This window comes from Lagenorhynchus albirostris, chromosome 18, assembly GCF_949774975.1.
Source record: "Lagenorhynchus albirostris chromosome 18, mLagAlb1.1, whole genome shotgun sequence".
NCBI classification, from domain to species: Eukaryota; Metazoa; Chordata; class Mammalia; order Artiodactyla; family Delphinidae; genus Lagenorhynchus; species Lagenorhynchus albirostris.
Window position 1 is genome coordinate 13,201,234 of NC_083112.1, and position 24,974 is coordinate 13,226,207.

General features: G+C 37.9%; 1 protein-coding gene and 1 long non-coding RNA gene across 2 annotated transcripts in view; one reads left to right on the plus strand and one right to left on the minus strand.

The window, feature by feature from the left end:
* LOC132508586 (uncharacterized) lies at nt 1-24,681 on the plus strand. Its single transcript, XR_009536678.1, has 3 exons — nt 1-143; nt 4,869-5,007; nt 24,549-24,681. It is a non-coding gene; the product is annotated as an uncharacterized LOC132508586 (long non-coding RNA).
* Nucleotides 1-24,974, minus strand: part of TRPC4 (transient receptor potential cation channel subfamily C member 4) — a 118,258-nt gene that overhangs the window by 44,256 nt on the left and 49,028 nt on the right. Inside the window, exon 3 of the mRNA XM_060128834.1 lies at nt 7,646-7,982. Within this exon, the coding sequence (XP_059984817.1) occupies nt 7,646-7,982 (337 nt within the window). The remainder of the gene's footprint in view (nt 1-7,645; nt 7,983-24,974) is intronic.

Sequence of the window (24,974 nt, forward strand, 5' to 3'; positions counted from 1 at the left end):
AGCAATGGGGAGAACAGAAAAAGTCTATGTCCCTCCTTCCATTCCAGTGTTGGGGTCGAAGGATGAGCAAAAAATGAATATTTCCGGGTCCTTTGATACACGTGTCAGGCCTTTGTGGGGAAGAGGAGAGCTTTCAACTGATGGTAAGCTTCCTGTTTTAAACTGAACTGGGACTACTTTTTAATAACTCAAAATTTCAGGAAATTGATGATATCTACCAGACAGATAGTGAAGGGAAAGGATATTTGGTGCAGGGTGGTTGGGAAGAGTGATTGGAAAAGGTTAAACCATTTCATGTTTAGATTCTAATGAGTCTCAATTCCTCAATAAAGCTGAAATCGGAACTAAATACGAAACCTGCATAAAATTTGGTTTCTAGAATTGTTTCTTAATCTTTAGTGTTTAAAGACCTCTGAAATTTCTGAATCAGTCAACCAAGGGGAGAATTCAAAATCTAAATTTTTCATAAAAAATTCACAGTGATTATGATTATAGTCAGCACACCACGTTTCAAGAAACTCTGACTTAAAGGGACAGTGAATAGTCAAATATGCTTAGTTTGAAGACATCTAAAAACCCTTAAATTACTACAGTTTTGATAGCATCAATTTAACATTTAGAGGAAAAACATTAGGAATATACAATTAAGGAAGTACACGTTTTGAAACTGTGCCAAGGAACAATACAATGCTAGTTTTCGATTAAGATGTAAAAAATGTAGAACTTTAGAATTCTAGGTCATCAGATTGCTTACGACATAAATGTAGTAACTTAAAAATCAAGTAAAATGTTTCTGTCAATGCAGTATTAGACTTTTTATAGGATTTCTGTTTAATTTAAAATTTTCCATGAGAACTAAGGCATTATATATTTATGTAGGTGGAAAAACAATGAATAAATATTCCTCAGGTCTTTTCTCAAGTCACCTTTTCAATGAGTGGCAGTAGTTGCTTAATAAATATTTTTGAATGAGTGATTATTAATTTTTCACTATGAAGATTACCACTTTCCACCTACTATAAGCTTCTATTTTTGAAACAATTATGTGCAAAAGAAATATAATTATCTCTTTACATTTCCTGAAGACCCGCTACACACACACATACATATACACACCAATGAAAGATTAAAAAATTAATGATATCCCTGGAAGCAAGGAAATTTAGCTTTAGGTCTTAGCAAGTGAACATGGAAACTAAAAGGGAAGCATCTCAAGGTCATGGCAAAGGACTTTATTCTTTCTTTCTTAGAATAGAAATTGCTTCTGTCAGTATTAGGGAACCATTTATAATGCATGTGTTTTAGAACAGAGACCGGTGGTGGAGACGAAGATGGAGGGTCCTGCTGATGTGATGCTGATGGCAACGGTAAGTTCGCTATATTAACAAGCATCACCTTCAATAGGAAATTATATCAAGTGTGTATCTCAAAGAGCGTTGCATCTTTAATAAATTAGAAACGTGGTCCACTCAAATTTGACCTTTGTAAAGACTTAAGTTGGTAAACAGAGGCAGAGAAAACAGGAAAGAAGTCTGTGGATGGAAACTTGAGTTCTTGGGCTGTTTTTGCCCCTTTAAATTCCATTTCTCACACTCCGAGGGCAGTATTTATGGAGGATAAAGGCTCTAGCTCTGGAGTTAGACTAACTGGAGTTTGAATCTAGTATCTACCATTTGTTAGCTCCTTGAACCTAGGAAAGTGATCTCACTTTTCTAAGCCTATTTCCTCTCTATTAAATGAGATACTAACATCATTTATTATAAGTAAAGTGGAGTTGACTATGAAGTTCAAATAAAAACACACATTTGAATCACTTAGCACAGTGCCAAATTTCTTAGTTTCTATTGTTATTACCACCATCACTACTATTACCATTATTGTTATTCTGAACTAACAGAAACCACTTCCAGCTTACCGCCAATCTTTTACTCTGACCCTCCCTCATTTCCTATGTACTCCTCTTTTCCTATCTTTTCTCCTCTTCCCTTGAACCATCAGAACCACGGTCGTCAAACATTCTCCCAAGGCCTGTAGATTTCACTTGTTGGTGCACCAAATTTGTATTGCATATATGACCTAAAAGACTTAATTTTCTCTCCACTAAAGAAGTCAATACTCTGTAATGGCTTATATGGGGAAAGAATCTAAAAAAGAGTGGGTATATGTATACGTATAACTGATTCACTTTTCTGTACACCTGAAACTAACACAACACTGTAAATCAACTGTACACCAATAAAAAGTATTAAAAAATAGAAAAGGAAGTCATTTGGTCAGCAATGGTATGTGCACACTGAACAATTTACAACTATATGAATACTTTGTTGTTTGAGATTTTACTGTGTTAGTCTTGATAAATCTTGGTAAAGATGACTTTAAAATTTCTTCCTCACAAATAAACAGGAAAATGAGAATTCTATGTCATGCTGCAATGATTATCTGGTTTTCTGGAAAATTAAAATATCCCTTTAAATTAATAAACGGATGTTCTGCAGCTGTGTTTGAGTTGTCTGTATGTGTCTGCAGCTAGTTTGCTGAGGTGGTTAGAATACCTAGTCAAGGGAGAGAGTGGGGAAATCTATAGACTTGTTTCTTATAATTCTTAATTTGGGGGAAGACGGATAATTGAAGGGTGAGGCTGAAAGTACGAGTACCTGAAGCCATGTGATCTTAATGCCTTTTAGACAAAAGATGAAGAAATGGTAATAGGAAAGAAAGAATATATACAGGATTGTTTGTCCCTGAGTCTTTATCTAGATGTGAACGTGATCACCATTTTTTATTTTCCATTTGGCAGGCCTTGTTGAAATTTTCAGATTTGCTAATATCAACCCTTTAAAAGATAAAAATATAAAATAAATTATGAAAATGAGAGGCCAGTTTTGTTGCAGAAAAATTGTTAAATAAGTATGTATTATAGGCAAGACAGAATCTGGATCTTATGAGCAATTCTTAATTTATGCCCAGAAATTCACTGGAAGCTTTTTTTTTTTTTTTTTTTGCGGTACTCGGGCCTCTCACTGTTGTGGCCTCTCCCATTGCGGAGCACAGGCTCCGGACGCACAGGCTCAGCGGCCATGGCTCACGGGCCTAGCCGCTCCGGGGCATGTGGGATCTTCCCGTTCCGGGGCACGAACCCGTGTCCCCTGCATTGGCAGGCGGATTTCCAACCACTGCACCACCAGGGAAGCCCTAGAAGCTATTTTTAACAGATCTCATATCTCTTCCTCTGATATATCTTTTCCTCAGTTCACCATTCTCAGCATGCACAGATTTATATGCTATATAATTATGACATATTCTTAAGCACACACATAATATCAAGTCACTTCAGCAGCCATTCAGCAGTATTCTCATTGGGAACAAGGTATTTCCTGCTTTATTAATATGATAGCTTTCATTAACATTCTACTTCTTTTGTGGAAAATGTTATCAATTTCATATTCTTTTTGCTAAGTGATAACTTAAGTCTAATCTGGATGTTTCATATATATGCACACTTTTTTTTTTTTTTGCAGGAGAAGAAGCTATGACACAAATTTAATTGTTACAGTTGAGTTATAATGGATTCTGTGGAAAAATCCAATCTAGTTTTGGGAAGGCTTTAAAAATTAGCATTCAAAAAAGTTTTTTTTTTCACATTTTACTCCACATTATCTCCAGAAACAAATGACATCTACTGGAGTTAAAACTTCTGCTTTAATTTAGATGAATTCTCATAATACGCATTCTACATATAACATGCTATATTTAGTTTGCATTTAAATTCTATATAAAAATGAGTTTCTCATATGAATATTATATTCATTTCATATCCTTAGTATTATATTGTTAAAATCAAACCTTTAATAAATTAAGAGCCTTGGGGTCATGACACAACAGAATACAGAAGTAGCCATGTCTCTGATCTGACCCCAGGCTTCTTTTAATCCATCACAGTCTTCCTGGTGATACTTTCTCTCTATTGAAATTGAAAAGCATAGCTCTGTTATCAGGCCACATGCATGCAGGATGAAACTGCTGTTTTACTTTTTACTCTAGTTCAAATGGGTAATTTGACAATCTGAGAAATATACTGGTGTCTATCTGTCTAGAATCTACCTTTCTACTGACAGAGTTCTAACGGAATTATCTGTGATTAGTTTTCTCTGTTGCTTAAAACTGTATCTCTCAAGATGACCAGAATCATAATTTTTATCCCTTTATCAGGCTTTTAAATTTCTTTGCTTATATGCTAAATTCATCCTGACAGCAAACTTAGGTAAGACGATCTCTAGAGGTTATTTGATGGGAGAAAAGAAGGGTTGATAACCTTCAGTCTGAAGGAAAAATAATTCGAAAAGCTTTGCTAGAGATGAGCTACAATTTATCAATCACACCACAGCGAAAGGATATAAGGACCACTGTAGATTCTCTTCTAAAGATATCAAACTCAATAGACTTCAATTTATATAGTCAAAAAGATGTTGAACTTCAACAGGAAATACAGTGAAAATAACACAGAAACATTATTCTCCATTGAACTAAATCACAAGTTATCTGGATCTGTCATGTTGTATAATCTTATTGCTGAAACACAGCAAAGTATATAACATGGAAATTCCCAAGCAAAAACCATACTTCTTCAGATAAAGGGATTGATTTGAGAGGATAAGCTTTAAAGTTAGAAAAATTTTCTATTCAAAAAAGTTGGAAATTTATGATATAAATATATAAAACAAGTAAAGCAAAAGTCTTTTTGCCAGGATAAACAAAATGAGAAGTATCAAAGTAATCATTTCCCTTAAACTACAGTATCATAGGTCTGGGAAAAATCTGAAAATGGAAGGAAAGGAAGTTTAGTAAAATGAAAAAATATTTCTTTACAGAACAAGCAACTCACAGAGGTGACATGAGTTGAAAACCTAAGTCGGTTCAAGGAGACTTGAGAAAAACCCATGCGCAGAACTTCATTCAGTCACTGGGAACATTAACATGATGAGGGAAACACAAGCCACACACTTCTCCGTAAGTCGTGAAGTCTTGTTATTATAAACCTAGAGCCTTACAATGCAGGGACCATGAAATGTACAGTCACTCACTTTACCAAACAGCAGGACTGAGTGAGGCAATATAGAAGGTTCATTGATATAGTCAGCAAATGAGACCATGCTTTTTTTGCGTCTATCACACTTCTGGTAAAAGGTTAAAGGATTCCTACCCTGTTGTCTTTAGCCCTCTTCCCTCCACCCACTCCCTCTCCCCACCAACGAAAAGATCAATTTTCTCTGCGCCGATAATGATAGGTCCCCAGGACAGGATAACAGGACACAGTGGGACTGAAGAAGTTATCACTCTGAATCTTTCATCTTATTGATGAAAACACAGAAAATCCTGAGAGATTGTGTCCACCCATAATTTAATAGTCTCTCAGTGGTAGAACTTGGACATGTATTCAAATCCATTTTTCTTCTACAGCCAAATAACATGGAGAATACCCGTTATAATCATGACTCTAGCAAAGCACTTAGAACTCAGCCTTAGATACGAGGCACTCAGAACTCACCAGCCTTGATGAATAATCTGTTTTGACAGATCTATTTGATATAGAAACATTCTTTTTCTCATGCTCTGTTATTTAAGCAAGATGATCATTCATGGGTATTTTTTAAATTCTAGAACATCTCTTTCATCCTAAAGATTCCCATATAAATGAACTCCCTCTGCAGGATATCTTCAGGAAAGGTTGCCTTTAGCAGCTACTTCTTTTGGCTGGAACTATAGTTCTCATAATTAAATTTCTACCTTATTTAACCATTCAGCTGAAATTTGGATACGGTTTCTTCTAGCCAATTTTCACGGAAAATTATGTGACAAGTTTTGCATGTAGGAGGCAGCCAATGACTGTTTTACTTCTATGAATTATTCAAAGTTTGGAGCTTCTAATTTTCATATTATATACCACTTCTGATATTATATCACATATCTCATTGTTTGTTTATTATCCATTTCTTCCAGTAAAATTTAACCTTCATAAGGAGAAGAGATCTTTTCTTTTCTTTTTCTTTCTTTCCTTCCTTTCTTCCTTCCTTCCTTCCTTCCTTTCTTTTCCTTTCTTTCTTTCTTTCTTTCTCTTTCTTTTTCTTTCTTTTTCTTTCATTTTCTTTCTTCATTTTTTCTTTCTTTCTTCTTTTTTTAATTTTTGTTTCACTATTGCCCTGTACTGCCCTTAATCCATAGAAAGTACCCTACATATTTTCATTGACTGTATAAAGAAAAGACTAGAAGTATTATATCTACTTATGCTGCATTATATCTATACCATTTTTCAAAGTGAAATGTTCTGTGTTTCACTTGGGCCACCAGGATTTTTAGACATTCAATATAAGTTACACACAATGGGAAATTTGACTTCCAAAAGCTTCCTTATGAATTGTTCCCAAGAAATTTTCTATGAAGAAAACTCAATAAAGAACAGGTTCCTATGGGTAGATATTTAATTTAAATGGATACAGGTAGGATAATTTTATATTTAATATCAGTTGCTATGTCATAATTGTTTTATTCAAAAAGACATTTACAGACTATATAAACCATCCCAAGATCACACCTTACTTCAGATTGAGAATGTATCTTATTTTAACGTTCACTTGAGAAGGGTTTTTTTTAATTATTAGAAATATTTGTAAGACATCAAATCTTGTTCCTAAGCACTTTTCTTACTGTCAGTACTTACAGTATTTGTAATCTTTAAAAAGTGTATCTATCTCAGATTCAGATACTGGTTTTTTTTTCCTGCCTTTTCCTCATTTTACAGTCTCTCCAGCCGTTTTGACAGTTAATCCAAACTGATCTTCTGAGATTATGAATCATTAAATTTGTCACATATTTTCTAATTAGTAAGTGCTGAGATGGATATAATATCAGAGAGGTTTAAAATGATGAGCTAAATTGAGAAAATGTGATTTCTCAGCAAACCACAGTAGGATAGAAGGAAGAATACTTAAAATTTAAATTTTAACTATGATTTCAATAACAAGAGGAAAGGAAAACAAGGTTTTTACCAGCTACTCTGAGGTTTTCTACCTTACCATGATTTGCTGAAGATCTAAAACAAAATTTTTTTCTATGAAAAGAACAGAGAGAGATGGAGGATGTCCTACTGTTTAATTTCCTATTATTTTGCTTTACTATATAGTTTCAAAGATAAACTTAAATGAATTGATTTTAAAAAATGGTTAGTTATTTTATGTACAGATTCACTAATTCTGCAGAGTAATTTGTACTTTTAGAAGGTGTATCTGTTAAGAAAATTAAAAAGATTATTTACATGTGGCTAATGAGACATGTTGAAAGGCTTCAGAAGACAAACATACTAAAAAAAAAAAAAACCAAAACCCAGAAAATCATTCACGGGACCTGAAGTCATGAAAGTCTGGAATTCTAAAACCTAAAGTTAACGTTTTGTAGGCTGCATTTGGGGGCAGGTCCACTGCAGTCTGTGAAGTATTTATTTAGCTTTGAGGATTAAGACTTGGAGCTACAATGGTCAGAACCTGTTTTAAACATTCCTATGTCCCCAACTTTAATGAATATTCTTTTCTGAGCAACAAAATTCCATGGCAGCAACACGTTTGGATTATATTTTCTATAGTATCACATTTACCCAGGACCCATGGTAATATCATCCACTCGACGATGGTTGGTGGTGGACCTTGCCTGTTCAAGTCTGACCTGTCGATGTGCTGAGAGGCAAGCAGCAGCAGGAACAAAAAAGTCAAATAGGATGCTGTGTGGCAGATGAACTTGATAAATGGCTTTCGGATGAACAGTCCAAGGGGGCTTTTGGGAGCTATAAGGTAGCACACAGAGAAGACAGGAAAAAGAAGTCCTATTATGAAACACGTCACCATCTTCACGGCCCAGTGTCTTCTCCTCCAGCCGGGAAACTCATCGTACCAGCGAGATGCCAGCAGCTGTTGACAGTTGGGCTGAGCAACAAACTACAGGGAAAGGAAAGGAAAAGTGAGAGTCAGGGTTACACGCAGGGGCTCCAGCTCATCAACAGGAACACAGTGTTATAGTTCTAGTCACAAGTTCTGTTCAAACGTAGAATAATTTTATGTGTACACCATCATAAAGTGCTTTAAGCCATTCTGTGAACAAAGCTTATTTATTGAACATTTTATACCCACAGCAAAGTGCTGAGTGCTTAGCCAGACACAACAGGGGTCAAAATACTATGGCTGTACCTTAGGAAGCAAAGATAGAGCTGAGGACTAAGAATATCCATAGGATGTATTGATAACTGAACAGAGCTGTGTACAAAGATATACACATATATATGCATATATAAGAATTGTGATATATATATAGGTATATGACATGAAGTAAAAAATGGTACTAGTGGTTATTTCTTGGTTTAGTGGTTATTTTCTGGTTAGGACATTATACTTTTTTCCCATTTTTATACTTGATGTATTTTTAATATTTTCTATAATAATCACAACAGAAAAAGTAAATATATTTTTAATAGGGTTGAGGCAATAAGAAAATCATAACTGAAAGCATATTACATTACCAGGATGTAAATCATCATAGCTGAATTTGGTGGAAATAAAGCAAATACCTTACCTAAGTATAATCAATTACCACATACAAAACATTTCACAAACATGACAACATTTTTATCCTGCCAACATGTTTGAGATGTAGCATAGATCTTACTCTATTTTAAGGACGAAGATGGGGGGCGTATATGAGGGCTATAAATTTATTCAAGAAGATTACATATCTAGTAAATGATGAAATGTATGGCTATCTGGTCCAAGATTCTTTTTTTTCTGTACATGATCGTTCTCATTGACACTGACAGCTAAGCATTATATAAATTCAGAGGGAGTTTTCTCTTCCAGATGGAATGGTCCAAAAATGCTTCCCAGTGGGTCTGCACTCTGAAAGTGGAGATTTGTATAAGCAGAGAAGAGAGGGGAAGGCACGGCATGCAGGTGAGAAAGTGTAGAGTGTGTTTAAGGGATGCCCTATGGACACTTTGGACTGTAGTAGAAGCTTTAGTCCCTTGTTAAGGGACTCAAGAAAGTTCTGTTGGCATCAAAAATAGACCCACCCTAGAAGCAAACTGAACACCTGGACCTTTCATGGGACTCTCCCTGCCCCAATATTTCCTATTTTTCTTCTTCAGTCTTAGACTTTATGGATCTCCTTTAGGAGACCCTTACTTGACCCTTACTCTTTTCTGATGGGTACACAGAAAGTGGCTTGATGATCATAAACAAAAAGCTGTTTGAAAGTGAAAGGAGAGACAGGTGATTGATTAAAAGAGCAGTTCAATCGTTGAGGTGTGCAATCATATGGGCTGGATGTCAAATGAGTTCTCATGCAACTGTTTCTCTTCATTTTGTCTTAGATATTGTGTTCATCAAAAGATATAGTGGGCAAAGCCACATGTATAAACGGAATTAAATGTATAATAATAAGTTCAGCAAGTACAGCTAAAACAAGATAAAACTGCATTTCTTCAAGACTGGGATGATGGGGCTCTCCTATTTTGTAAGTAATTTATGAAAGTAAGCTTCAAGCTCCATAGTTAGTAAAGTTAAATTTTATAATCCAAAAAAGAGCTTTTCTTGACACATTCCTTGCCTATTATTTTGGTCAGAGTCAAGTGTTTGAAAGTCACAATAGAGCTTTTGATGATATATCTGTAGAGTACTGGGAAAGAGTGATACAGGTCATTAACAAGTTCTGTTCTCTTAGTTAGTTTCCCTCACGCCCACCCAACACACACATATAATCCTTCACGTCAGCATTTTATACACAAAGCATAGTCTACCATCTTTTTGCTATTTTCTCATATAAAATATGTTCTACAGTTTTCTTCATTAGAATTTAGCACAAAGACCATAATAGAAGGGAATTAATGAAACCTATGAAAAATGCAAGATATAATGAACAGTTACTATAATCTCAGTAATTCTCACAGATTGAAGAAACACTATAAGGGACTAAGCGTGAACAACACATCTGACACATGCAGAAAAAAGTAAAAGAAAGGTATGTACTTTGTTCAACACGGTCTGGGTGAATTCTAGGACTAACATACTCTGCCCTTCTTAGCCCAAATCTCATTAGAGCATGAGACACCCCAGGGCAATTGAGCAAATAACTTTATTGGGAGCACTTAAGGTTTGCTTGGAAAAATATTTCCGTTGCCTAATACACAAATATAGACCGTGTTAAATTACCTAGAAGAAGCAAATCATTTAATCCTCATAGAACACCTGCCATGCCAAGCATTCGGTTAGCCTTAATTTTTACTAACACTTTTTCTTAAAAGATCTTTTTCTTTAATTATTGGAAAGTATATATCTGTGCTTAGTAAACGAACAGCGTGCACAATTTTTTACCAAACACAGACACAGTGAGGTTTACGTAGAGGTAAAGAATAGAGGCAGGATACTATAAGAGCAGGAGTAGGGGAGTGGGTGTGTTAAATACACAAGTTTCCCCAAATGTAGATATTATTTGGCTACAAATTTGTTCTAATCTTAGAATTGAAACAACCGCAAATGTATTCATAAGAATCACTATAGATCTAAATATTCTCACAATGGTTTTACATCCTTCTTCTTCTACACCTGTTTGCTGCATGTCTGCACCAGCATTCTCCAAATTGTAGCCCATTCATTAATAAATATTTCCATGAAAAAAGCAGTTACCAAGTTAAAGATTAAAAAAATTAAAATTTTATATTACAAAAATTTTCACGGTGTTTAACTGTTAAAGTAGATTAAAACACTTCATTTCTCTCATGTGTCCCTTCCTTCCTTCTTTCCTCCTGTTCTTTGCTTCCTTCCTAGATGCTTCCTTCTTTGTACTTTGTTTTTTCTTTGTCCCTCCTCTTTCTGTCTTTCTTTCCTTCTCCCTGCCTCCTCGTCTCTTGGTTTCCTTGGATTATTTATAGAGACTACTCAGCTGTACGCCAACCTCCTTTGAAGGACCCCCTCAGAGGGGGCCACCCTATCTCTGTGACACTTGCCACTGGTCCATTCCAGCAAAGCCCTCTTCAGGTGGGCTCTCACATTGCCTGCTGGGAGCCTAGAGGTCGCGCCTCCTCTGACCCATCTTTCTACTGCACAGGGAGTCACGGGACCCACCATCTTCTATACCATCCCAGGACTGCGGGAGGTGGGGTTTCTTTGAAACACACCGTGTTACAGCCCCTTCTCTCTCTGCAGTTGTTACAGCCCCTTCTCTCTCTGCAGTTGTTGGCCGATTCCTAAACAATTCCTGACATCACATTAAAATTCATATTAAAACATTATAAACATTCAAATTCACATCTGTGCCATGAAACTAGAAAGGACACTCTAAAAAAAGAAAGATTTCCTCTCTTTCAATAACCTTTAAAACATTTTTAAAAACCTAATCTCATGATTATTTATGAAACTGTTAGTCATGGAATTTTAAATACTGAAGAAACTGTGAAGATTACTGAATCTAATCTCATTTTTACAAATAAAGTGAATTCCAGTACCAATGATTTAAAAACAACTACTCAAAGTACTAAAACACCCCAAACCTAAAGAAAACAAAAAATGATGAAGAGAAAGGAGATAAAGCTGAAAAGTGAAAACAAACAAGCAAAAAACAAACCCAAACAACCAAGAAACCTCACTGCTACGTGGTGAGGAATTAAAATATTAATTGGATATGGACAAAATAAGATGAAGAGAATTCAAAAATTAATGGAGGTCTGATAATTAAAATAACTATGGATTCGATTTCCTATTTGATTTTTCTTCATCTTTTTAGTTTTTCAGTATATTTTTCTAGCTTAAAATTTTGTATCCAAGGTTCAGACTGTGGCCATATTCTCTAAACGAGCAGAATCTAGATTCTGGAAACAACCAACCTGGCACCTTAGTGCATCTTGACTAAGTCAGATAGTTACATGGGAGTTTCTATTGGCTGTTGGACGATTAGAAAGAGAGTTGAAACTTTTGGGTTGAATGAATTCAAGTGATCTAAGTAAGGGCTTAAAAAGGACTGCAGATTCATATACATGCCAGTTTCCCCTGGGTCTTACTATTTACTCCTTAGAATTTCAAAAATAATCTATTTCCTTTGGAGTTTTATTTCCTCTGCCCAAGAATGTTTTTTGACATCTCATTTTGTAATGTGGACAACAAGGCTTAAGAATGATTTGTAGGCAGAAGAGCTTCAGGGAATTACTTTGTCCATAACTGAAAACCCTTTTTTCTTCTACTTCTACCCTTAAATCCCTTCATAGCTGCCAATGGCCTTTAACTGTCTGGGCCTTTCTCTGTTTCCTAGAGATAGCTCTAGTTGTGTTGCTAATTAAAACAATTCTCCGGTCTCCTTGAGCATGGTCATACTGCATAACTAATCACTCACCTACTTCATTATTCAAAGCATCATTTTCATCCGGTGCTCCTTAGTTTGATTAAGACAGTAGTATTGTGCATCATCTGTGAGTGGGGCATTGGCTAGATAAGTGGGGAGAGGACCAAGATCTGTAAGAACCAGATATATCTGTCTTCTAGGATCTCAAAATCTGTGGCAGACTGATAATGTGACTGGGTAAATTAAATACAGAGCATTACGTGACTTGTTAGAAAAGAGGTAGAATGTGTAGGAGAAATTATGCCCAATATGAAATAATTAGGGAAGATTGAAGAAAGGAAGCAGAATTTTCTAGTTAAGCCTGAGATAACAAGTAGAATTTTAACAGGCACAGCTTGGTAGGTGGATGTGTTTTAATTCAGATTTAGAGAATATCATGTTAAAAACTTGAGGATGGAGATAAGCAAGTTCAGATGAGCAGTCCCTTGTTCTAGAATGTTACATTCAATGGTGAATATGCTAGAGATGCAGTATAAAGGGATACTGTGGCCATATATCGGGATACAGATAAAAATGTTTACTGAGGCAATTTCTCAAGTCTAAGTCCTTGCTGCTCAGTGGAGGCCGAGGCTGGCAATACCGAGAGACAACTGTACAATCACTTACAGTCTTATACACAAATATATAATATTTATTCACTTTCATTGAATTACAGAGTACTGCACTTATGCCAACTTTAATATATTTACATATTTTATAACCTAATTTTAATGAATATAATGTCACAGATGGGAGATTAGTTTAAAAAGATTTCTATAAGAAACTTACACTGAGAAGATAATAATAATTTAGGCATAGGGAATCCAATAAAATAGCTAGTTGACTCATTGAGTTTTTATCAGTGTCATTAAAAAGTTAATGAAGATTTAATCATATCTGAGATGACATTGGCTAAGAAGCCTGAGATCAGTCAAGAAGACTGCTTGACAAACTTTAGGTTCTTTCCTCCACAGGATATTGGTCTACGATTCCCCTGGCTCTGTCAAGTCAAAGAATCTCCGATCCAGTCATCAAATCACATGATTATTTTCCTTGGACAGGCATGTGAAGTTCAGATTTGCAGATTGGAATTCAAGGAATAACTCAAAGCACATTACTAGGGCACCACTTCTGATGTCTACATATCCAGAAGGGAAGATGACAACTAAACTCCATTTGACAGTGCTGGTGAGGCGGGGGCAGGATTAAACTTCTTAAATCATTTCTGGGCCTAAATTCAAAATTGGTTTGGCAACTGAGCTGGGATGATGAGTGGGCAATAACGGGAAGCAGAAAATGCAGAGACAAAGGAAATATGGTGGGAGGTGAAAAACCCAACATTGAATACATTAAACTATTGAACTTGGCAAACAAACAAAATGAGATTTTGGTAGTGGGAAGGCAGAGTCAATAGATACTGTTAGTTCCTTGAAAATCACAAAGGGCAGCAGTTGGTAGAAATTCCACATCTCTTCACCAATAACCCTCTTCAGGGTGCGCATGAAGAATTGTTTTAAACTATCATGGAAAAGAGATGAAAAACTGCCAGTCATTTTTAAGTGGCTACCTAGATGCTTTCTTAAAAATGAAGAGAGATGTGGAGGCAGACAATTATACAGTGTTTTTTTTTTAACATCTTTATTGGAGTATAATTGCTTTACATTGTTGTGTTAGTTTCTGCTTTATAACAAAGTGAATCAGCCATACATATACATACATCCCCATATCACCTCCCTCTTGCATCCACCCTCCCTATCCCACCCCTCTAGGTGGTCACAAAGCACTGAGCTGATCTCCCTGTGCTATGTGGCTGCTTCCCACTAGCTATCTATTTTACATTTGGTAGTGTATATATGCCAGTGCTACTCTCTCACTTTGTCCCTGCTTACCCTTCCCCTCCCTGTGTCCTCAAGTCCATTCTCTTTTGAAGGAACCACCATTTGACTGTGGAATCATGTAGGTGAGTAATAGGTGAGAATGGTAGATGGAAAACAGGACAGCCTGTTCCTGGTCCTGGCCAGCCCTCAATGGGCTGGTTTTCCAGTCTCTGACGACAGTTACTGCAAGAAGAGTGGCAGTTCAGAAAGCGTGGTCCCCTCTCAGTCTCCTGGAGGGAAGCCTACTGAGGACCAAACTCTGCTCTGTTATCTGCCATTAGGACAAGTACCCAAGAGAAACAAGAGGCACTACAGGAATGAATACCAGCTGCTCTTTTGAGATGAAAGGATACAGTCACTCTTCTTTCCCCTTTTCTATCCCTTTTCACATAATTTCAAGACCAACTATTTCTGAGAAAATTTTTAAAATAGACTAACCATGATATGTGTGGATAAGAATTTGGAGAAAATGGAACTTTCATACATCAGCCATCAAAATGTAAATGGTTGGACTTCCCTGGTGGCGCAGTGGTTAAGAATCCGCCTGCCAATGCAGGGGACATGGGTTCGAGCCCTGGTCGGGGAAGATCCCACCTGCTGTGGAGCCACGAAGCCCGTGAGCCACAACTACTGAGCTGGCGTGCCACAACTCCTGAAGCCCGCGAGCCTAGAGCCTGTGCTCTGCAACAAGAGAAGCCACCGCAATGAGAAGCCCACGCACTGCAAAGAAGAGTAGCCCCCGCTCACCACAACTAGAGGAAAGCCTGTGCGCAGCAACGAAGACCCAACGCAGCCAAAAATAAATAAACAAACAAGCAAATAAATAAATAATTTTAAAAATGTAAATGGTCAACAACTTTGGAAAACAGTTTGCAGGATTTAAAAAAAAAACTTACACTTACCATATGATGGGCTTATTCCAATTCCAGGCATTTCTCCAAAAGAAAAGAAGGCATATTGCCATACAAATAGTCACATACAAGTGTCATAGTAGTTTTGTTTTTAATAGCTAAAAACAAGAATAATTCAAATTTCCATCCACCAGTGAATGGATAAACAAAATGTGGTATATCCAGGATGTAACGTACAACATGATAAATATAATTCACATGGCTGCACGTTATATATGAACATTGTTAAGAGAGTAAATCCTAAGAGTTCTCATCACAAAAATCTTTTTTCTATCTCTCTAATTTGGTATTAATAGGAGATGATGGATGCTTGCTAAACGTACTGTGATCATCATTTCATGATGTACGTAAGTCAAGTTATTATGCTATGCACCTTAAATGTATACAGTGCTGTATGCCAATTATATCTCAATAAAACTGGAAGATACAAACATGGTATATCCATGCTATGGAGGATTATTCAGCAATGAGAAGGAAGGAACTATTGATGTTCACACATGGTTGAATCTCAAAATAATTATGCTGAATGCAAGAAGCTGGAGGCCAAAAGAGAATATGCTGTATGATTCCAGTGACAGAAGGCAGATCAGCAATTGCCTGAGAAGGGGTGAGGGGTGTGCAGAGAAAGATCACAGAAGGGCAAAAGGAAACTTACGGGGGTGACAGACACGTTTACTATTTTAATTGCGGTGTTTTCACAGCTGTACACATATTATAAAAAACTTGACACAGTATTCACTTTAAATACGTGCAATTTATTGTGTGTCAATGTTACCTCAATAAAGTGGTTCAAAAATGGCTGCCCCTATTTTGCTGGTGCCAGAAAGCACATTCAGAATGATCTACCTCCAATCTGTTACCAATCTTACCAAGTTGGCTTCTTTCTCTTGGATTCGTCTCATTTTAATTTCAATTCCACTACCATGAGATATTATCATAACATCAGATATCATTATTTCAGGCTTAAACTAGGAGGAAAAAAAAGGTCTACTTTCTGCCAAAGCCTATTAGCCTCTGAGTTCTTTCTCTAACTAACCTATGTACCATACCGCTGAGATGAAGGGCCTTGCAAACTGCAAATTTAACTGTCTCTTTCTCAACTAAAAGTCTGTACTGTCATCTCATAGTCTCCAGGAAAAAGTCCCCAGTTTATGTAAGGCATACCAGGCCCTGAGCTCCTTTACCATAAGACTCCTTTCCTCCACCCTTGCATATTTATACTACAGACACACAAACCCTTCAGGGTGCTCTGACCATGTCTGGACCTTTCTTACTGTTGTAGGGCTGCATGTGCGGATACTTTTGCCTGGAATCATCCATCTCCTATTTTCTCAGAGTAAATTCCTGAGTCTTCCAACTCAGCTTCTATTCATCTGATCACTCTTACAGTCAACTGTTCTTTTTCTCGGTACTGATATTGTCCCTTGAACATACACCTACAGTTGCACTTCTTCCCCTTATCTCCTGCATTTTAATCATGGGTTGGAGTGAGCTATTTGAGAAGGGTCTGCCATTTTTCATCACTTGATCCTTCGCACCAGTGCCTGGCCCTGAGATGTCAATGGATGTTTACTCAATTGAATTAATTGCTGAACATAGCTCAGGGCTTATGAATCCATTTAATTAGGCACTAACCACTCCTGTAAGTTCCACGGAAAAGCCTGGTTGACATTGTTACCCTCAACAATAAGAAGGGCACTTTATATTCTTGTGCTTATTTCCAGAAAATACATTAGCTGCCTCTCTTTCTTCTGAATATAATGTTAATTAGTCCAGGCAGCTTCCTAGGAAATCCATGGTGTTGCTTGAGTATAGGATGAGAAGGCTGCCTCAGTCTAGGTTAGAGGTCAGTTCTTAGAAAATCTATTGAAAATCAAGTTGTTCTGAAAGTACATCTTTACAAGGAGTCCAGAGGCAGAGTATTTCAAGAAGTTTCCAAGGAAATATATTTCAGAGAAATGTAGTTCAATTCCATGAGAATCAGTGAAAGAGGGACGAGAACTTGAAGTGGCGAACATGGTCTTCAGGACTCTGTGATCCTCTTAACAGTGTTTTAAAAAAGATAATAATGGGATTCTTTTCTCTACCCTGCTCTTTTGTGCAATCAGAGGCATGCAGGTCTGATGTGTCTGATGAAAAATGTAAGAAAAAAAAGATAAACCAACCTCAAGGAACTCATTTCCTTGACTACAAAACCATTGGTGATGTCCAAACATTGGGAAGAAGTAGCAATGCTGGACTTCTATGCAAAAAAAACACTGATGTTAAAAATGCATACGGGGGCTTCCCTGGTGGCGCAGTGGTTGAGAGTCCGCCTGCCGATGCAGAGGACACGGGTTCGTGCCCCGGTCCGGGAAGATCCCACATGCTGCGGAGCGGCTGGGCCCGTGAGCCATGGCCGCTGAGCCTGCGCGTCCGGAGCCTGTGCTCCGCAATGGGAGAGGCCACAACAGTGGCCTGCGTACCGCAAAAAAAAAAGATGCATACGTACAAACTACAAATTTTTAAAAATCATTTTTAGTCTCTATATGGAGGATATTTACTGTTCACTACTGACAGAGAATTGAAACACTTTAAAAGTAGATTTAAAGTTTTATTCTCCTATGTCCTGAACATATATCAGACAACATCTATGGATAGGTTAAAGCAAATTGTGTATTTTGACTTGGAATTCTCCATACCCACTATCATTCTGTTCCACAAGGTAATTATATCCCCAAACTTCGTTTCATCAAGTTGTTAAGCTTCTGTAATACAATCTGTTTGTAAATTAGGGATTGCCTCTAAAAGATTTTCAGTAGTTATCTTTAAATATGACAAGATGTGAACATTTCCTACGCCTGCACCAGTATCCATTCCAACCTTCCCCCACTGCCCCATCCCACCACCCATGCTACCACAATGCGATTCAAGTGGGCCTACGATGGTCATCCAATAACTCTTGTCCTCCTGCTAACCTGGGATGCCCAAAATTGCATACCTCCTTTCCTAGCAGCAGAACCAAGACTGTCCCTCTAGTTCTATTTTTATTTATATATTCATAGCTATACTTAACTAGAAAGGGCCTGATTATGAGATGAAAAGAATTCATACAAATTGGCAGTGAATTGCATTCACCTTAATCTTTCATTTGCATTTAAGAAATAATAAAAGATAGTGAATGACAGAAATTTAGGTCCCAGAACTGAAGGAACCTTGCCTTTCTGGCCTGGGTTCTTCCCACCACGTGTCTTTGGTCTGAATCTTCTGACCTAACTGACCCTGGAGAGGAAGGGCAAGCAGTCAGCATGTCTTCAACCTTCAGTGCTGGCGCCCTCTCTATCCTACAGTAGGGATTGGATTTCTTGGTTCAAACAGAGGAGAAGCTTCCAAACTTGTTAGTAAATAGAGTTACAATCTCAGCAAAAATAAAGATAAAGATAATTACACAGAATGCCTCTTGTTGTTGTTGTTGTTTTTTTGGTACCTAGACTTTCAGTCAAAAGAAATGAAAGCTATGAGGAGGTTTACAAATGCTCAAGAATTTCTTGCTAAATTCTTCCCTAGAGGTGGAAAGTCCATTTGATGGCAAGTAGAACCTATCTGCTTCATGTCATCTAGACATATTATTGCCAACTCTGAGTAACTATTTAACCACCTCCGAACGTTTATAATGCAATTTCTGGTGCATCATGAATATGAGGAAGGTAGTCAAAATGTTTACTTACATTTCTGTCAGGATAATTTTACTTTACCTAAAACATTGTTAAAAGCTGAAGACGGTTTGAATTCTTTTTCCTTGTACTAAATTCAGTAAGACCACGATACATATTCTGGACATTTCTGTAGGCACCTCATTCCCTAATCCCAAAAGAATTCAAAATCACAATAGGAATTCAAGAAGGGAATATTTTCATACCTATTCCCAGAATTTAAGAACAGTGAGTAAGGCTCTACAAAACATAATATTTAAATAAGACCTAATTTTCAGTACATCATTTATTTAGTTAGTTGAAAGTTAAAGTCCCCAAAAGTGACAAAGAAACTTCATTTTTCTCTCTCCATATAAATAAATGGCATCCAAGTAATCTCGGCCTTCTCAGTACACTGAAGATAGGTTTCTTATTTAGCAAAGCGCTAGAAAAACTTTTATGACCTAATTTCTTGGGATCGACATAGTCTCACTCTTTCATCTTCAGCATGATAATCTTCTGTTGTGTCTGTACAATTTACGAGTCTGCCCAGAGAAGGAAATGTCCTCCTCCAACTGGAGCGAAGTCCAAGGCAAAATTTTCCACCCCAGGACACTGTGGAGGCAGAAAACACCGGGCAGGGAATCATGGGGAGTCTCTTTTGAGACCGTTTTCCACAGTGTCACTGCAGTCTTGGCCTCAAAAGGTGGCTAGATGTTTAAAGATCGAGAATATTTTTGACTTGGAGATCTGGAACATTCACTCATTATCGAAGAGGTGATAACATCTTCTGGTACTAAATGTCAGTGTCCAGACACTGCCCAATACCCAGATTTGAAAGGAATTCAGAACATCACAGGGATCTGCCAATTACGTTAGAGAGATGTCAAATACAAAAAGTAAATAAAGAAATAACCCCCCCCAAAAAAAACAGGTAGGCTTATCCTTGTGAAGAGTATGGAATTAATATTTAACAATAATATTATTGATAATAATCACTGTAGAATTACTATATAAGTGACAAAGGCAAAACTTTGTACGTGAAGCAACTGAAGAGTGAAAAATTACATCCTCTTTCATCATTCACTTTTCCTCCTTTCACATAGATACTCAAGCTCCGGAAATCCTCTGTCCCAAACGCAACATCCTCCTTCAACCACTGCAATCACCACCCTGTCGTCTTCTTCTCTGGCCAGAATTCATTCTGAGAAAGCAGTCCAGGATCACCCTTCATAGTGGTGGGCTTTCTATATATATTTTTATATCAGTGTCAACTATAATACCTAATATAGTTAACTCCTTACATACAATAGAAATTGGTATATTTATCTCTGTATACCTCCATACCAACTTGATACTATTTATTTCTGTATCTATAATGCTTTGCAGACTTTCTGGTACCAAGATGATTCTTCAGACATAGTTTTAGAATGAATGAGTAAATATATGAATGGCAACAGTAGAAAGATTGACTTTATCCACTGCTTTCAAAATTGTGTCTAGGTTATTTTATGGCTTTCATGCTGCTGTGTAGCATGGAAGGAGAGGCTGAGTCTAAACATATGGCTGAAGGCTAAAGAAAAAAGGGCAAACAATACAACCTTCCTTCTAAAGGAAGTCAAAGTCTATAGCACAGTATGTAACTGACTTTTCTACTCTGTCCTAAGAATTAGGAAGAAAATTATTTTCTCAGTAAATAAAAATGATCATGATATATGGAAAAGGAACGACTTACTTTAATTCTGTTACAAACTAATTACCGATTTCTAACTCTTGCTGGATTATGAGATTTCTACTCTCCTGGTTTATGTAAACATTGAGATAAGACACTGATCCCCGGCTCATGCATAAGACTTGTGCCTAAGTGTTGATTGTGACTGTATTTTAATAGGCAGTGCTTGAAGAATAAAGTTAATCAAAAAATGCACAAAACTTTTCTTTTTTGGCTACTGGTTTGAGTTTTAGAAGGAGCTTCTTATTTAAGTTTTTCAGATTTTGAGAAGATAAGTACTACCCCTACCACCAAGAAAAAAGTAGTTTATAAAATTTTCTCCTTCTGGGCTTCCCTGGTGGCGCAGTGGTTGCGAGTCCGCCTGCCGATGCAGAGGACACGGGTTCGTGCCCCGGTCCGGGAAGATCCCACATGCCGCGGAGCAGCTAGGCCCGTGAGCCATGGCCGTTGAGCCTGCACTTTCGGAGCCTGTGCTCCGCAACAGGAGAGGCCACAACAGTGAGAGGCCCACATACTGCCAAAAAAAAAAAAATTTCTCCTTAATTTTCAACTATAGTAGAATTAATTTGATAGCTTTGGTGTGAAAACTATTTGTTTTTGCATCAAAGAGAAGGATACGCTTAGAAATATAAATACCAGATGATTATTTCCTAGCAAAATATACTATTCCGGGGCTTCCCTGGTGGCGCAGTGGTTGAGAGTCTGCCTGCCGATGCAGGGGACACGGGTTCGTGCCCTAGTCTGGGAAGATCCCACATGCCGCGCAGAGCGGCTGGGCCCGTGAGCCATGGCCGCTGAGCCTGCACGTCCGGAGCCTGTGCTCCGCAACAGGAGAGGCCACAACAGTGAGAGGCCTGCGTACCACAAAAAAAAAATATATATATATATACTATTCGATGTATACATTCTGCTTACCAGTCATGTTATTTGTCCCATCTCCTGTTAGAAAAATCTTCAGCTGATGAGTAGCCTTCTTTATAGGGCTTGAAATCTGGGATGCATCTGACACTTGGATCCTACTTCAGTTTGGACAAACTACATTTCAGGTGCTTAACTGCCTCATGTAGCTAGTGGCTACGTACTGACAACAGAGGTCTAGTTTTTTCAAATTATAGACTAACAGATAGCTTTTGAAATTAAAAAAAAAAACAACAGAGGATCACTGAGTACTGAATGCAGAGAGCAGTAATTTTGTTGTTTCAGCAGCTCTTAATAAAAAGTCTATTCTAGAAGACAGTGACTGTACCTATTTCCCTGACAGACCTTCTCTCCAAAGGGCGACAAGCAGGTAGTCAACTGTATTTAATGATTTCTGCACATCTTCTCCCCCACCCCCCAGTGCTATGTGGTGCAGAGGATTTGCACTCCTCTCTCCTCTGTATAGTGTCTGTTCCTTGCAGTGCTAAAAAGGAATTGAATGATGCGGCTCAGTAAGATTTCAGAGTGGAGCACCGAGTCACAGACCTCTGTTCTGAGGATATACTTTGGAGGCAGACAACCCCGCCTAGGCAACGAGATGGCCTGACGGCTCCCACTCATTTCTCAGGGGCACCCGATCAATAAGCAATCCACTGGTGTTAGTTGTTCCTATTTGAACATGTAAATAACACTGGGGTAGTCCAGCCTATCAGTCAGTGCCATCTTTGAAACGTCACATTTTTTATCAGGAAATCAGATTACTTTCCTCCTTGCTGAGATTATCTTTACGAGCATGGGTGGGCTGCTCAGTTTTGATTTGGGAGCACCTCCTCACTGGGTCGGCCTGGGAGAGGTCCTGCCGAAGGGACATTTGGAGACCCTAAGGGCCCTGGAGGAGGTAAGTCTAGAGATGGGTGACAGGCCAAAATGGATAAGATAGGGGCAAATTAACAGACATCTCAAATGTCCGGGATCTTATAACTGTAAATACCTGGCTTATTATTTATCTGCTTTTATTTCTCAAAGGAGAAAGAAATATGTGAGGTTTGTTTTGTAACATTTATGAGGCACAAGATTGAAAAAGTTGGATAAAAAGCAAATACACCGGTTCACATACACACACTCTGTGTCAGACATACCAAGATTTGTCTTTCTTAGAAAGTTAAGTGGAAGGTACTTCAAAAATCATCAAGCCTCACCTCTTGGCTTTACAACCAGGAAACTGAGGTCCAGGGAGGTCAGATGAATTTTCCAGAGCCACAAAACTAGTTAACGGCAGAGGCAAAGGTAGTTCCCTATCAGGTGTGGTGCTGACTGGAATGCAGGGTGAGGGGCAGTAGCTCAGGATTCAAGTCAACCCCCGAATGAAGTCAAAGTTGCAGATCTATAATCCCAGCTCAGTAGTTATAGACTTCGGATAGCGGCAGTGAGATGGTAGCGATCTACCATCACCTTCTGCCATTTTGCATTCTTTTATGTAGACAATGAAAGATATCAAGTCAATAATAGTGGTTTAAGCAAGTTCTAAAAATTGAATGAAATAAAACTAAGCGTTCGGTTCCAAAGTACCGACTTTGTGGTCAAGAGGACTTTTCATTTCTTTTTCTTAATCTTCTGAGTCCCTGGGATTGTTGCAGATGCCGTTTCTCATGCTCTAGATAACTAATAACCTTGAAAGAAAAAACATAATCCCTCCAAAGAGAAATGAGTATTTCCACTGCCTAGCCTCTTAAATCTTACTTGATGTTTTCTAAATGGAACTAAAAGAATTTCTCAAAGTTAAAGGATTGAGGGAGAAGAGTCATTTTATGTGGGATGAGATGTAGTAGTTTGGATGTATATAATCAGGGGGAATAAAAGAAGAGAAGCCAGACAGAAGAAAAAAAAATCCTTGGGTGCTTTGTTTTGTAGTTTAGCTATTATCAAACTTTCCAGACAGGGCAGAAATTCTAGAAGGTCAAGGAGGGCAATCACTTATTGATCCTAAGGGTAAAAGGGGTAATTTTCTCTGCTAAATGAGAGCTGTGCTCAGGAAGATGAGAAGATGAATGCAGTAACCAAGCAGTGACCACATTTAATAAGAATCTGTGCATCCCTCACTTCAATTTCAACACTTATATAGGAAGCGTCTGGGTTCATCCCTATGCATCCTTTTCCCTAGCTCCAAGGATTCAAGCAATCACTGAGAAGTACGACTGTTTTCCCTACGTGTCTATTTCTCACTCTCTCCTCTTACCACTTAGCCCAAGCTACCATCATGTCTTATCTGAAACACTTCAATTATTTTCCCCACTCTATTCTAAACATGGCATCTAAAGAGATCTTTTCAAATCACACATTTAATCATGCCACTTCCCTGCTTAAAGCCTTTTAAAAACTTCTTGCCTCTTTTAAGATGAAAACACGTCCTTAACGAGGATATGGCTGTTCAGGTTGCTGCCCCACCACTCCACAGGGCTTTGCAAACTGCTCGCCCTATGGTTGTCTGTGCTCCGGTCCCTCTGGTGTCTCCATCCCCACAGAATTGTCCCAGATGATGCTTGCTTGGTCTGCAATTCTATCCATACCCCCAACCCCTGCCCACCCCACACCTGTACCTCTTTATCTCCCATTTCTCATTCAGTCTGTCTGGAACATCTAGACTAGTTCAGACTGCCTGCTGGTGTGGTTATATACCCGCCAATATGCTCCTTCATTATACTTTTCAAAGACTGCCCTCATACACTTATTTGGGTAATTCTTTTTCATATCATTCTCTTCCACTAGACTACTTAGGGGTATGTAAGGGCCAGAACTATACTTGTCATACTCACCTCTGCATTTCCGATGCCTAACAATGCCTGGCCTGTGTAGGTGCACCAATAACGTTTGTTTAGTGGATGATAAATAACTACATGTATACATGCATAAATACATGAATGAAAGCAATGTGATTCTTATCTCTCCTCCCCTAAAATAGTTCTCAGTGTCCTAATGAATTTACAGGAGTCTCATGGCCTGAACGTGGAAGCTCTTGTCTATGCTTAACTTTCAGATTTGTCCACCATCTTCCTGGGACCTACACCTGAATATGGCTGGATGGTATAGTGTGAGCCACCTGACGTCAAAGCTGAGAGAGACATGCCATTTGCAGGCTAGACATGCATATCACCGGTGCCAATATACAGACCTATAAGGAAATCAACAAGGTAAATCCTTTTAGCTAGGGTTGAATAAGGAGCAAATGAATACAGAAATCTTTTGTTTCATAGATAATAATAATGTGGTACTATATTAAGTGTGTAGGCTCCAGAACCAGAAAGACCTGTCTTTAAAATGAAGATTATACAAATAGCGGCCATGTTTTTTGAAGAATAAAATGAAACAGAGTCTAAGAAGTGCTTATCATAGTACCAGGTGCAAAAATATGATTACTTCTTTCCTTTGTCTTGTCTTCCCTTACCTATGCACATGTCTGCAT